A 15146-nucleotide genomic window follows, 5' to 3' on the forward strand; every position below is an offset into this window, starting at 1 on the left:
CACTTCCATACATGGCTACACTCCATACAAATACTTTCAGAAATGACTTCCTGACACTTAAATCTATACTCGATGTCAACAAATTTCTCTTCTTCCGAAACGCTTTCCTTGCCATTGCCAGTCTACATTTTATATCCTCTCTACTTCGACCATCATCAGTTATTTTGCTCCCCAAATAGCAAAACTCCTTTACTACTTTAAGTGTCTCATTTCCTAATCTAATACCCTCAACATCACCCGACTTAATTCGGCTACATTCCATTATCCTCGTTTTGCTTTTGTTGATGTTCATCTTATATCCTCCCTTCAAGACACCATCCATTCCGTTCAACTGCTCTTCCAAGTCCTTTGCTGTCTCTGACAGAATTACAATGTCATCGGCGAACCTCAAAGTTTTTATTTCTTCTCCATGGATTTTAATACCTACTCCGAATTTTTCTTTTGCTTCCTTTACTGCTTGCTCAATATACAGATTGAATAACATCGGGGAGAGGCTACAACCCTGTCTTACTCCCTTCCCAACCGCTGCTTCCCTTTCATGTCCCTCGACTCTTATAACTGCCATCTGGTTTCTGTACAAATTGTAAATAGCCTTTCGCTCCCTGTATTTTACCCCTGCCACCTTTAGAATTTGAAAGAGAGTATTCCAGTCAACATTGTCAAAAGCTTTCTCTAAGTCTACAAATGCTAGAAACGTAGGTTTGCCTTTCCTTAATCTTTCTTCTAAGATAAGTCGTAAGGTCAGTATTGCCTCACGTGTTCCAGTATTTCTACGGAATCCAAACTGATCTTCCCCGAGGCCGGCTTCTACTAGTTTTTCCATTCGTCTGTAAAGAATTCGTGTTAGTATTTTGCAGCTGTGGCTTATTAAACTGATTGTCCGGTAATTTTCACATCTGTCAACACCTGCTTTCTTTGGGATTGGAATTATTATATTATTGAAATCTGAGGGTATTTCGCCTGTTTCATACATCTTGCTCACCAGATGGTAGAGTTTTGTCAGGACTGGCTCTCCGAAGGTCGTCAGTAGTTCCAATGGAATGTTGTCTACTCCGGGGGCCTTGTTTCGACACAGGTCTTTCAGTGCTCTGTCAAACTCTTCACACAGTATTGTATCTCCCATTTCATCTTCATCTACATCCTCTTCCATTTCCATAATATTGTCTTCAAGTACATCACCCTTGTATAGACCCTCTATATACTCCTTCCACCTTTCTGCTTTCCCTTCTTTGCTTAGAACTGGGTTTCCATCTGAGCTCTTGATGTTCATACAAGTGGTTCTCTTATCTCCAAAGGTCTCTTTAATTTTCCTGTAGGCAGTATCTATCTTACCCCTAGTGAGAAAAGCCTCTACATTCTTACATTTGTCCTCTAGCCATCCCTGCTTAGCCATTTTGCACTTCCTGTCGATCTCATTTTTGAGACGTTTGTATTCCTTTTTGCCTGCTTCATTTACTGCATTTTTATATTTTCTCCTTTCATCAATTAAATTCAATATTTCTTCTGTTACCCAAGGATTTCTACTAGCCCTCGTCTTTTTACCTATTTGATCCTCTGCTGCTTTCACTACTTCATCCCTCAAAGCTACCCATTCTTCTTCTACTGTATTTTTTCCCCCCATTCCTGTCAATTGTTCCCTTATGCTCTCCCTGAAACTCTCTACAACCTCTGGTTCTTTCAGTTTATCCAGGTCCCATCTCCTTAAATTCCCACCTTTTTGCAGTTTCTTCAGTTTTAATCTACAGGTCATAACCAATAGATTGTGGTCAGAGTCCACATCTGCCCCTGGAAATGTCTTACAATTTAAAACCTGGTTCCTAAATCTCTGTCTTACCATTATATAATCTATCTGATACCTTTTAGTAACTCCAGGGTTCTTCCATGTATACAACCTTCTATCATGATTCTTAAACCAAGTGTTAGCTATGATTAAGTTGTGCTCTGTGCAAAATTCTACCAGGCGGCTTCCTCTTTCATTTCTTAGCCCCAATCCATATTCACCTACTACGTTTCCTTCTCTCCCTTTTCCTACACTCGAATTCCAGTCACCCATGACTATTAAATTTTCGTCTCCCTTCACTATCTGAATAATTTCTTTTATTTCATCGTACATTTCTTCAATTTCTTCGTCATCTGCAGAGCTAGTTGGCATATAAACTTGTACTACTGTAGTAGGTGTGGGCTTCGTATCTATCTTGGCCACAATAATGCGTTCACTATGCTGTTTGTAGTAGCTTACCCGCATTCCTATTTTCCTATTCATTATTAAACCTACTCCTGCATTACCCCTATTTGACTTTGTGTTGATAACCCTGTAGTCACCTGACCAGAAGTCTTGTTCCTCCTGCCACCGAACTTCACTAATTCCCACTATATCTAACTTTAACCTATCCATTTCCCTTTTTAAATTTTCTAACCTACCTGCCCGATTAAGGGATCTGACATTCCACGCTCCGATCCGTAGAACGCCAGTTTTCTTTCTCCTGATAACAACATGTTATGTCTGGTTAAAAATGGAAAGTGATATGGACCTTGATCAAGCGTCACTTCCTTTTAACTGTACGGTATATGTTACATTGCATTTAGGAACTTTCGGGTAATTGAACATGTATCAATAATTACAGATTTCTGTAGTTGTATATATACGTTTGGATGTAGCTACATTGTGTTGATGTACTGGTGGATATTGTGTGGTATGACTCCTGTAGTTGATAGTATATTTGGTATAATGTCAACTTTATCCTGATGCCACATGTCCTTGACTTCCTCGGCCAGTTGGATGTATTTTTCAATTTTTTCTCCTGTTTTCTTCTGTATATTTGTTGTATTGGGTATGGATATTTCGATTAGTTGTGTTAATTTCTTCTTTTTATTGGTGAGTATGATGTCACGTTTGTTATGTGGTGGTGTTTTATCTGTTATAATGGTTCTGTTCCAGTATAATTTGTATTCATCATTCTCCAGAACATTTTGTGGTGCATACTTGCATGTGGGAACGTGTTGTTTTATTAGTTTATATTGTATGGCAAGTTGCTGATGTATTATTTTTGCCACATTGTCATGTCTTCTGGTGTATTCTGTATTTGCTAGTATTGTACATCTGCTTGTGATGTGATCTACTGTTTCTATTTGTTGTTTGCAAAGTCTGCATTTATCTGTTCTGGTACTGGGATCTTTAATAATATGCTTGCTGTAATATCTGGTGTTTATTGTTTGACCCTGTACTGCAATCATGAATCCTTCCATCTCACTGTATATATTGCCTTTTCTTAGCCACGTGTTGGATGCGTCTTGATCGATGTGTGGCTGTGTTAGATGATACAGGTGCTTGCCATGTAGTGTTTTCTTTTTCCAATTTACTTTCTTTGTATCTGTTGATGTTATGTGATCTAATGGGTTGTAGAAGTGGTTATGAAATTGCAATGGTGTAGCCGATGTATTTATATGAGTGATTGCTTTGTGTATTTTGCTAGTTTCTGCTCGTTCTAGAAAGAAATTTCTTAAATTGTCTACCTGTCCATAATGTAGGTTTTTTATGTTGATAAATCCCCTTCCTCCTTCCTTTCTGCTTAATGTGAATCTTTCTGTTGCTGAATGTATGTGATGTATTCTATATTTGTGGCATTGTGATCGTGTAAGTGTATCGAGTGCTCCTAGTTCTGTGTTACTCCATTTCACTACTCCAAATGAATAGATCAATATTGGTATAGCATAAGTATTTATAGCTTTTGTCTTGTTTCTTGCTGTCAATTCTGTTTTCCGTATTTTTGTTAGTCTTTGTCTATATTCTTCTTTTAGTTCTTCTTTAATATTTGTATTACCTATTCCTATTTTTTGTCTGTATCCTAGATATTTATAGGCATATGTTTTTTCCATCGCTTCTATGGAGTCGCTGTGGTTATCCAATATGTAATCATCTTGTTTAGTGTGTTTTCCCTTGACTATGCTATTTTTCTTACGTTTGTCTTTTCCAAAAGCCATATTTATATCATTGCTGAATACTTCTGTTATCTTTAGTAATTGGTTGAGTTGTTGATTTGTTGCTTCCAGTAGTTTTAGATCATCCATGTATAGCAAATGTGTGATTTTGTGTTGGTATGTTCCAGTAATATTATATCCATAATTTGTATTATGTAGCATGTTGGATTGTGGGTTCAGAGCAAGGCAGAACCAGAAAGGGCTTAATGAGTCTCCCTGGTATATTCCACACTTAATCCGTATTGGCTGTGATGTGATATTTGCATTTGTTTGGATATTAAGTGTGGTTTTCCAATTTTTCATTACTATGTTTAGGAACTGTATCAATTTAGGATCTACTATATATATTTCCAATATTTGTAGTAACCATGAGTGGGGTACACTATCAAAAGCTTTTTGGTAATTAATGTATGCATAGTGTAGTGACCTTTGTTTAGTTTTAGTTTGATGTGTCATCTCTGCATCTATTATCAGTTGCTCTTTACATCCTCGTGCTCCTTTGCAGCAGCCTTTTTGTTCTTCATTTATAATTTTGTTCTGTGTTGTATGTGTCATTAATTTCTGTGTAATGACTGAAGTTAATATTTTGTATATTGTTGGTAAGCATGTTATGGGGCGATATTTTGCTGGGTTTGCTGTGTCTGCTTGATATTTAGGTTTCAGATAAGTTATTCCTTGTGTAAGTGTATCAGGGACTGTGTATGGGTCTGCAATATAACTGTTAAATAGTTTGGTACAGATTTGTTGATGACATTTTCATGATCTGGACTCACAGTGAAGAACTTCAGAATTTCCTCTCCAACCTCAACTCCTTTGGTTCCATCAGATTCACCTGGTCCTACTCTAAATCCCATGCCACTTTCCTCGACGTTGAACTCCACCTGTCCAATGGCCAGCTTCACACGTCCGTCCACATCAAACACACCAACAAGCAACAGTACCTCCATTATGACAGATGCCACCCATTCCACATCAAACGGTCCCTTCCCTACAGCCTAGGTCTTCGTGGCAAACAAATCTGCTCCAGTCCAGAATCCTTGAACCATTACACCAACAACCTGAAAACAGCTTTCGCATCCCGCAACTACCCTCCCAACCTGGTACAGAAGCAAATAACCAGAGCCACTTCCTCATCTCCTCAAACCCGGAACCTCCCACAGAAGAACCCCTAAAGTGCCCCACTTGTGACAGGATACTTTCCGGGACTGGATCAGACTCTGAATGTGGCTCTCCAGCAGGGATACGACTTCCTCAAATCCTGCCCTGAAATGAGATCCATCCTTCATGAAATCCTCCCCACTCCACCAAGAGTGTCTTTCTGCCGTCCACCTAACCTTCGTAACCTCTTAGCTCATCCCTATGAAATCCCCAAACCACCTTCCCTACCCTCTGGCTCCTACCCTTGTAACCGCCTCCGGTGTAATACCTGTCCCATGCACCCTCCCACCACCACCTACTCCAGTCCTGTAACCCGGAAGGCGTACACGATCAAAGGCAGAGCCACATGTGAAAGCACCCACGTGATTTACCAACTGACCTGCCTACACTGTGAAGCCTTCTATGTGGGAATGACCAGCAACAAACTGTCCATTCGCATGAATGGACACAGGCAGACAGTGTTTGTTGGTAATGAGGATCACCCTGTGGCTAAACATGCCTTGGTGCACGGCCAGCACATCTTGGCACAGTGTTACACCGTCCGGGTTATCTGGATACTACCCACTAACACCAACCTCTCAGAACTCCGGAGATGGGAACTTGCCCTTCAGCATATCCTCTCTTCCCACTATCCGCCAGCCCTCAATCTCCACTAATTTCTAATTTCAATTTGCCGCCGCTCATACCTCACCTGTCTTTCAACAACATATTTGCCTCTGTACTTCCGCCTCGACTGACATCTCTGCCCAAACTCTTTGCCTTTACAAATGTCTGCTTGTGTCTGTGTATGTGCGGACAGGTGTGTGTGTGTGTGTGTGTGTGTGTGTGTGTGTGTGTGTGTGTGTGTGTGTGTGTGGGCGCGCGCGCGAGTGTATACCTGTCCTGTGTCCCCCTAAGGTAAGTCTTTCCGCTCCCGGGATTGGAATGACTCCTTACCCTCTCCCTTAAAACCCACATTCTTTCGTCTTTCCCTCTCCTTCCCTCTTTCCTGATGAAGCAACCGTTTGTTGCGAAAGCTTGAATTTTGTGTGTATGTTTGTATTTGTTTGTGTGTCTATCGACCTGCCAGCACTTTTGTTTGGTAAGTCTCATCATCTTTGTTTTTAGATATGTTAAATAATTTAGTTAGATGTGAATGTGTTGAGGTGAACTTCTTTAGCCAGAAATCTGCTATTTTATCTATTATTATTAACCGGCCTCCCCACAAACAGCACAAAATTTATAACACACTCAACCTGGTTTTCAATGCATTTCATCTCTCACACCACAAGCTTTCCAGTTCCATTGGAAAAAATGTTTTTTAGTTGAACAGCAAGACATGTACACAACAATTCCTTCACATCTTCACCAGAGGTGAATTGTTGGCATCTTAAACCATCTAAACAAACAAATATGCAACAGCATGAGATCAGCAATGTATGCTAGTTGCTCAAAAACTACAAAAAGCATATTCCAACGAGTTTCAATAGCTTGGCTAACAAGATGCAGATGTGCATAGTCATACAAAAAATAAAAAGCTATTTTACAATAGATCACAGAGTTTTGGTTCAAATTGCCAGCCTCAGTTCTTTGCTAAGCATACCACAGTGTGTTCACAGTTTACAGATGATCTGTTTTTCAAGGTAATGTTCCAGAACTGGCCCACGAGTGTACCATAAAAATGAGAGCATTATTTCTCCTGCAGAGGATGACCTTGGAGTTTATTTTTGGCTTTGGCATTTGCTATCTGGTCTAAAGTGATTTCATTTCTAGTGGTGAGTTGTTTTACAAACATTTCAGCACTGTTAACATGGCAGTCCAATTTATGCTGGCAGATTCTCACACGATTGTGCTTGTTCTCTTCATTGTGTTATTTTGGGACCCACCTCAGACACACTTTACAAAAGTTTAGTTTGTTATGGGTAATATCATATGCAAAAGTGTGGATAATGTACACCTGGCTTGCCATTTCGCCAGAGGCAGTTGTCAGTTATTCAAAATCAGGTCAAGGTCTTGGCCAGGACAGGATGGAAATCAAAGTCCTCCTCTTTTACCGTTCGTCCTGTCTGTTCAGCCGATTTTGAACTGTTCAAACCATTGCTAAAAAAACTTTGGTATCGTAAGATATTGACCCCTTATTGTGCTGAAAGTCTTCTAAGAAATTCAGCTCCCAATGCACCTTCATCAGACCACAAGAAATACATCACAGAATACTGTTCTTCACTTCTGCAAACAGAGAGTGGCACTTCATAAGATCACAAAGCACATTAATGCTACAACACTGAAACCTATGACAAGTGAAGAGAACAGCTCAAGACAACTAAAATGCAGATGCTAACTTACTTACCCTAGTATCTCTAACTGTCCATAAGGAAATGGAATACTGTGGTTTGCTGGCCTTATTGTAAGTCAATAATTGACTGGTGTTATTAAGAAGAAAACATTCCTCTCACCTCTGCATGGATACCTTATGACAATATTACTAGGTCTACAACTTTGCTTCCGCCGTTTTTTCTCAAAGTTCGAGACTTCATTGTGAAAAACTTACAAGAAATTTACGATTCAAAGTATTGGCCACCACTCACCACTCCTTTCTCCTAGCTTTAGGGCAGCATACAAATCCTGCAGTGTATAAACAGGGCATCTTTTGAGAGGAGCCATGAATCGATCCAATTTTGCACTTGTTCAAATGACCGCACATGCTAGTCAGCTAGGTTGTGTGCCTTAGATCAAGAAAAGTACATTCAGAGGGAGGAATATCTGGAAAATACAGCAGGTGGGGCAGAACTTCCCATTTCAACATTTCCAAGTATGGTTTGACTGGATTTTCAACTTGGGGTCGTGCACTGTCTTGCTGCAAAATCATCTTTTCACGTCTATCGCTGTATTGTGGCCGTTTGTCTACCACTGATCGGCACAAACACATAAATTGCTTTCGATAATGATATCCTGTAATTGTTTCCATCAGATGCAGTAGCATCGAAAGCTTTCTCTCTTTCACAACCACGCCAGTCTTCAACATCAAAATCACCGTTCTTGAAGCATGGAAACCATTTTCTGCAAAGTTCTGTCACTGACAAGTGTCTCATCATAGGTCTTACCCAGCTTTTTATGAGCCTCAGCCACAGATTTCTTCATATCAAAGCAGAAAATTAAAACCTCCCACAGATGACGAGAACTGGGCTCGTAAGTTGACACATTCAGCCGAAAATAACTTTAAGGTGCAATCAAAAATCGACTAATATTTTGACGGCGTTATGTTCTAAAATGCCTAAACTTACTGTATGACACTTACGACCTACGACCTGCACCAATAATTTCCACTAATGCCGTCTACTGCAAAACGGTGGAAGCAAAGTTGTAGACCTAATACAAAATACTGCTATTTTTTAACACTATGAATGGAATACAAATTGGAATATATACCCGCTCAGAAAGTAGATTCACAACATTAACATCTATACACTAAGTAATGACTGGAATAATCTGCTGTATGAACTATAATGAACAATATCTATTATCTAAACTGAAAACTTTTATCTGAATATTTTACCTTTTGTGCTGACTTCCTACTGACATGAGCAATGACTGAGTCTGTACTAGTACTCTTGATTTTTTCCACTGTCTGAAAGTCACTACTACTCTTTTTTTGGTTTTCCAATTCTTCTGGTCTGGATTCAGAATTCGAACGTCGTCCAGATTCACGTGCTAAAGTTGTAGTAGGTACCTGCACAGTGAGAATGTGGTGTCAAAAATCAACTCATACATCAGGCTGTCTGGAAGATTTGGGTGTTTTATATGTGCTTCTTGTTTTTGTAGTAGCCCCAGAGACAGTGGATTCTTTACCCTTCCATTAGCATACTTCCACCCAACAATGTTACATCATCACAGATGTACTGGTAGCAAATAACATAAGCACTGATGTTATAGCACAAGAGGCAATCAAACCACAAGTCAGGGTATTACAAATAGCCCACATTTAAAAAAAATGTGAATGAAAAGATCTACTGATTTGGTGTCACAAAGGTAAAAACGACTTGCAGCTTTGTATGCATACCTCCTCTGAGGACTTATTACTGTTGTCAGCATTAACTGCTTCCATGTTACAAAGCTTGACTCGGTCCATGGTGCTCAGGTCATTCCCTGTCTTCTTCTTTCTTTCCAGATCTTCTGGTTTTGAGTGAGTCTTGCAAAGTTTTTCAGGTACATTTATTGCAGTGACAAGAGCCTGCTGCAACATGAGAATCAGGAGTCATAAGCCAAATCATACATCAGTGCCTCTGCATATGCATGTGAACTCCACTGCCTCAAACATAGCACTTTTAATGTATAAAATTTCCTCACTTTTCAGCAACACAATGTTTGATTAGACACTTGAGCTTGGATGGGAACCAACTGACATTCATATCAAAGGTCGTGGCAGTCTGGCACCTCCTGACAGTAAAGACGGTGTATAAACTGGTATACGCATGCGTATTCAAATACAGAGATACGTAAACATGCGTAAGGTGGCACTGCAGTCAGCAATGCCTATATAAGACAACAAGTGTATGGCCCAGTTGTTAGATTGGTTACTGCTGCTACAATGGCAGGGTATCAATATTTAAGTAACTCTGAATGTGGTGTTATAGTAGGTGCACGAGCAATGGGACACAGCATCTTTGAGGTAGCGATGAAGTGGGGAATTTCCCATAACACCATTTCACAAGTGTATCGTGAATATCAGGAATCCAGTAAAACATCAAATCTCTGACATCACTGTGGCTGGAAAAATATCCTGCATGAATATCGAAGGATGACTGAAGAGAATCGTTCGATGTGACAGAAATGCAATCATTCTGCAGATTGCTTCAGATATCGATGCTGGGCCATCGACAAGTGTCAGCATGTGAATAATTCAACAAAACATCATCAATATGGGCTTTCAGACCCAAAGGCCCACTTCTGTGCCCTTGATGACTGCACGACAAGAAGCTTTACGTCTCACCTGTGCCCTTAACACCGACTTTGCACTGTTGATGACTGGAAACATGTTTCCTCATTTCAAATTGTATCAAGCAGATGGACATGTGAGCAGGGGACTGTTCAGGTTGGTGGAGACACGGTAATGGTGTGGGATGTGTGAAGTTGGAGTGATATGGGACCCTTGGTATGTTTAGATACGACTCTGACAGGTGACACATACATAAGCATCCTGTCTGATTACCTGCATCCTTTCATGTCCATTGTGTATTCCGACGGACTTCGGAAATTCCAGCAGGACAATGTGATATCCCACACATCCAGAATTGCTACAGAGTGGCTCCAGGAATACTTTTCTGAGTTTAAACACCTTCGCTGGCCACCACACTCCCCAGACATGAACATTATTGAGCATATCTGGAATGCCTTGCAACGTGCTGTTCAGAAGAGATTTCCTCCCCCTTGTACTCTTCTGGATTTATGGGCAGCCCTGCAAGATTCATGGTGTCAGTTCCCTACCCTCCAGCACTACTTCAGACATTAGACGTGTCCATGCAACATCGTGTTGTGGCACTTCTGTGTGCTTGCAGTGGCCCTACACGATATTAGGCAGGTGTAGCTGTTTTTTTGGCTCTTCAGTGTAGTTGAGAAAGGTATAGTTTCAACTAAAAGCCTGAGACTTGAACAGTGAAAAAATACTGTACGTGGATCCCATTGTGGAAACCACTGAAGGCGATGCTGTTTTAATATTAATGTCTAACAAGGTGCATACTGAAAGACACAAGTCTTTCTGATGAATCAGTTTTGTAATGTGCTGCTACAGAAGAATGCTGAAGATTAGATGGGTAGATCACATAACTAATGAGGAGGTACTGAATAGGATTGGGGAGAAGAGGAGTTTGTGGCACAACTTGACCAGAAGAAGGGATCGGTTGGTAGGACATGTTCTGAGGCATCAAGCGATCACCAATTTAGTATTGGAGGGCAGCGTGGAGGGTAAAAATCGTAGGGGGAGACCAAGAGATGAACACACTAAGCAGATTCAGAATGATGTAGGTTGCAGTAGGTACTGGGAGATGAAGAAGCTTGCACAGGATAGAGTAGCATGGAGAGCTGCATCAAACCAGTCTCAGGACTGAAGACCACAACAACAACAACAACAACAACAGTTTTGTAACACAGAAATGCGAAATACTAACACAAATTATCTTACAGATGCCTGGAAGCACTGGTATACAATTAATTTGGGTTATGGGGGAATGTAGGAATATATGAGGCAGTACTGATCCTATAAGTCATTCTTAGAAGAGAGAGAAATCTACATTTATAGCATTTGCAGTTTTAGAAAAAGCTTCTGACAATATCAAATGGAACACACACTGAAATTCTGAAGCTATCAGTGATGAACAGGGGATGAAAGGTTATCCACCACTGTATAGAAACCAGACTGCAGTTCTAAGATATGAAGGACGTTGTGTGGCCTAATCATAACACTATTCAGTCTAAATACTGTACCAGCAGTAAAGGAAACCAAGGAGAAATTCAGAAAATAAACACTGGTCAGAGACACAAAATATAAACTTCAAGATTTGTGTATTACATTATATTTTTGTCAGACACAGTAAATGCTTGGATGATCAGTTGAACAAACTGGTGAATGTCTTGAAAACAGGACATTAGGTGAAAAACAACAAACATTAAAGGTTTAAACAATGGAAAACCCAGGCTGGAATAATAACAAGATTATGAAAAAGTTAGATCACTACTTACCACATAAAGGAGACACTGAATCATAGGCAGGCACAATGCAGAGACTGCTGTATATTTCAGCTTTTGGCCAATAGGCCTTCTTCTGTAGAAGGAAAGAAGGACGGACACACACACACACACACACACACACACACACACACACACACACACACGAGATCACTGTCTCTGGAGGCTGTGGCTAGACTGAAACTGCACCTGATGGGAGCAGCAATCTGGTCAGGGTGGTGGGGGTAAATAGGAGGAATGGGGTGGGGTGGCTGAAGGTATAGTGCTGCCTGCAGGGACTTGGTAGTGACAGGGTAGGGCTGCTAGGTGCAGTTGGGAAGTTTGGGAGGGCAGGGGTGGGTGTGAGGGGGAGTAGTAGAGGGGAGGAGGGGTGTAGACCAGTGGGGCCTTGGCTTAGTAGAAGGATGTGTTGTGCTGGAGTGGGAGTAGGGGAGGGGTAGGTAGGTGGAGGACAGGGACCAGTAAAGGCTGAGGCCAGGGAGGTTACAGGATTGTAGGATATAACGCAGGGTGAGTTGCCATCTGAGCAATTCAGGAAATCTGGTGTCAGCAGAGAGGCTGAAGATTGCACAGGTCGTGAATCAGCGGCTGAAGTGAAGAACATTGTGTTGGGCAGTGTATTCAGCAAGTGAATGTTCCAGCAGTCTCCCGGTCACACAGTTTGTCGGCGGCCATTTGTGCGGACACACAACTCATTAGCCGTCATGCCCACATAGGATGCAGCACAGTGATTTGCAGCTTAGTTTGATCACGTGACTGCTTTCACATGTAGCTCTACCTTTGATGGAATATGACATGCCTGTAACCAGACTGGAGTAGGTGATAGTCAAACCCTGAAATGAGAAATATGCTATTGTCTATATACATATACTCCACTAGCCATCTTTCCCACAGCGGTATTCCTCTGCCCACCAAACCTACACAATATCCTTGTCCGGCCCTACTCCACCCCTGCTCCTAACCCTTTGCCTCGTGGCTGATGCCCCCTTAACAGACCTAGATGCAAGATGTGTCCCATAAATCCTTCCACCAACACCTACTACTGTCTTGTACAACCATCACCTATCCCATCAAAGGTAAAGCTAATTTTGAAAGTAGTCATGTGACTTACAAACTAAGCTGCAACAACTGAACTGCTTTCTATACATTTACAACGACCAACAAGTTGTCTGCCCACACAAATGGCCACTGACAATCTGCGGTCAAGAGATAGCTGGACCACCCAGTTGCTGGATATGCTGCCCAACACAATGTACTTCAATTCAATGACTGCTTCACACAGCCATCTTGATTCTTTCCAGGAACACTAGCTTTTCTGAACTGTGCAGGTGGGCACTCAACCTGCAATATATCCTACGTTCCCTTAACCCCCTCGGCTCCACCCTCACTAGCCGCTGTCCTGCATCTACCTATCCCTTTCCCTGCCTCCACTTCAACACAACACATTCTTCCATTCTGGCAATGCACCCACTAGTCCTCCTCTGTTTTCTACTTCTCTCCTTTTCCGCCTCCCCCCCCCCCCCCGAACTGCACTTAGTAGCCCTTCCCTTGTCCCTACCACTGCCCTGCACACTCCCACAAGCAGCACTACACCTCCCATCAGCCCACCTGGCCATCCTCTCCTCCCAACCCCATCCCACCTACTCATCCTCACCACCCACACCAGATCACTGCTCCCATCAGGCACCAACTCAGTCCAGCCACAGCAGCCAGACACCATGGTCATGTGTGTCTCTCTCTCTCTCTCTCTCTCTCTCTCTCTCTCTCTCTCTCTCTCTCTCTGTGTGTGTGTGTGTGTGTGTGTGTGTGTGTGTGTGTGTGTGTGTGTGTGTGTGCGCGTTTGGGGGGGGGGTTATGTGTTTGGGGGGGGGGTTATGTGTTTGGGGGGGGTTTATGTGTTTGGGGGGGGTTTATGTGTTTGGGGGGGGGGGGTTTATGTGTTGGGGGGGGGGGGGGTTATGTGTGTGGGGGGGGCGTCCTTCCTGCTACAGGAGGAGGCCTATTGGTCAAAAGCTTAAATACATAACAGTCTTTTCGTTGTGCTTATCTGCAACTCAATGTCTCCTCTACGCTTTTCATAACATGAATGCTAAAGATTTTGCAATGTTTTAAGAATGCAGAATACTAGTTTCTGCTGAGCAATCAGTCATCTTCAGACCAATACAATTATCAAGTATGGACAGACCCCAGCTGCCTAGAGATTTAAACTGAGTGCTGTTGGTTTCAAACTGTTCTTTGAATAGTACGTCAAGACAGAAGATCAGTTTTCATCCGACTTTAGTCCAGAGAACATTGTTTAGTTTGTGATCATGGAACTGTAGTCCATGCAGGGCAGTTAGGCTAAACATGCATTCTACAACTGCTGTAACCTGTGTTACCAACGTTGAGTAATACAGGGTGTATCAAAAAGACTCATTCGATTTTTAAAAACATCATAACTATTATTTTATTTGAAATATGTGCATGAACAATGTACTGTTGGAAAGAGCAAACTCTCGAGTTTTACATGGTTCCCACTACGTATGCAGCAGTGTGTGTGCGCCCACTTCATTTCTAGTAAAAATGGTGTCAGAACAACAGAAAGCATTTTGTGTTCTATTTTGCACAGTGCAAATCAGTAATAACTGTTCAGCGTGACTTTTGTGCTAGGTATGGTGTGTATCCTCCTACAGCACAGAGCATTAGATGATGGCACGAACAATTCCGAGAAACAGGTTGTTTGTGTAAAGGCAAATCATAGGGCCATCTCTGAGCATCTGACACAGATGTTGAATGTATCCATCTTAGTTTCACAGGAAGTCCGTATAAGTCTGTTCGCCGTGCAGCTCAACACGGCCCAATGTCTCTCTGGCATGTATCGCATCAATGTTTACACATGAAACCATACAAAATTCAGCTACTGCAAGCTCTTTGTGGAAGTGACAAACAACAACATGTGGAGCTCTGTAATTTCGTTCTTGGCAAGATGGAGGATGACAGTTTTCTTTCACACTTAATGTTTAGTGACGAGGCAACATTCCATTTAAATGGAAGGGCAAACCGTCATAATGCGAGAACATGGGGTATGGAACAACTACATGAAGTTGTAAAACATCAGAGGGACTCTCCAAAATTTAATTTGTTTTGTGCAGTTTCACGGGACAAGATGTATGGTCCATTTTTCTTTTCCGCGAAAACTGTTACAGGAAGCACATATCTCGATATGGTTGAGAACTTTCTTTTCCCACAGTTGGAGACTGATTCGAAAGACTTCATTTACCAACAGGATGGGGGCACCACCACACTGCCATCTG

The 15146-nt window shown here is 41.7% G+C and overlaps 1 protein-coding gene across 1 annotated transcript in view; it reads right to left on the reverse strand.

The window, feature by feature from the left end:
* Positions 1-15146, reverse strand: part of LOC126210488 (uncharacterized) — a 347809-nt gene that overhangs the window by 252285 nt on the left and 80378 nt on the right. Inside the window, exons 13-14 of the mRNA XM_049939722.1 lie at positions 9173-9346; positions 8669-8842 (exon numbers count right to left, since the gene is read on the reverse strand). Coding sequence (XP_049795679.1) covers positions 8669-8842; positions 9173-9346 — 348 coding nt within the window. The remainder of the gene's footprint in view (positions 1-8668; positions 8843-9172; positions 9347-15146) is intronic.

The sequence above is a fragment of the Schistocerca nitens genome, chromosome 10 (genome assembly GCF_023898315.1).
Source record: "Schistocerca nitens isolate TAMUIC-IGC-003100 chromosome 10, iqSchNite1.1, whole genome shotgun sequence".
In the NCBI taxonomy this organism is placed as follows: domain Eukaryota; kingdom Metazoa; phylum Arthropoda; class Insecta; order Orthoptera; family Acrididae; genus Schistocerca; species Schistocerca nitens.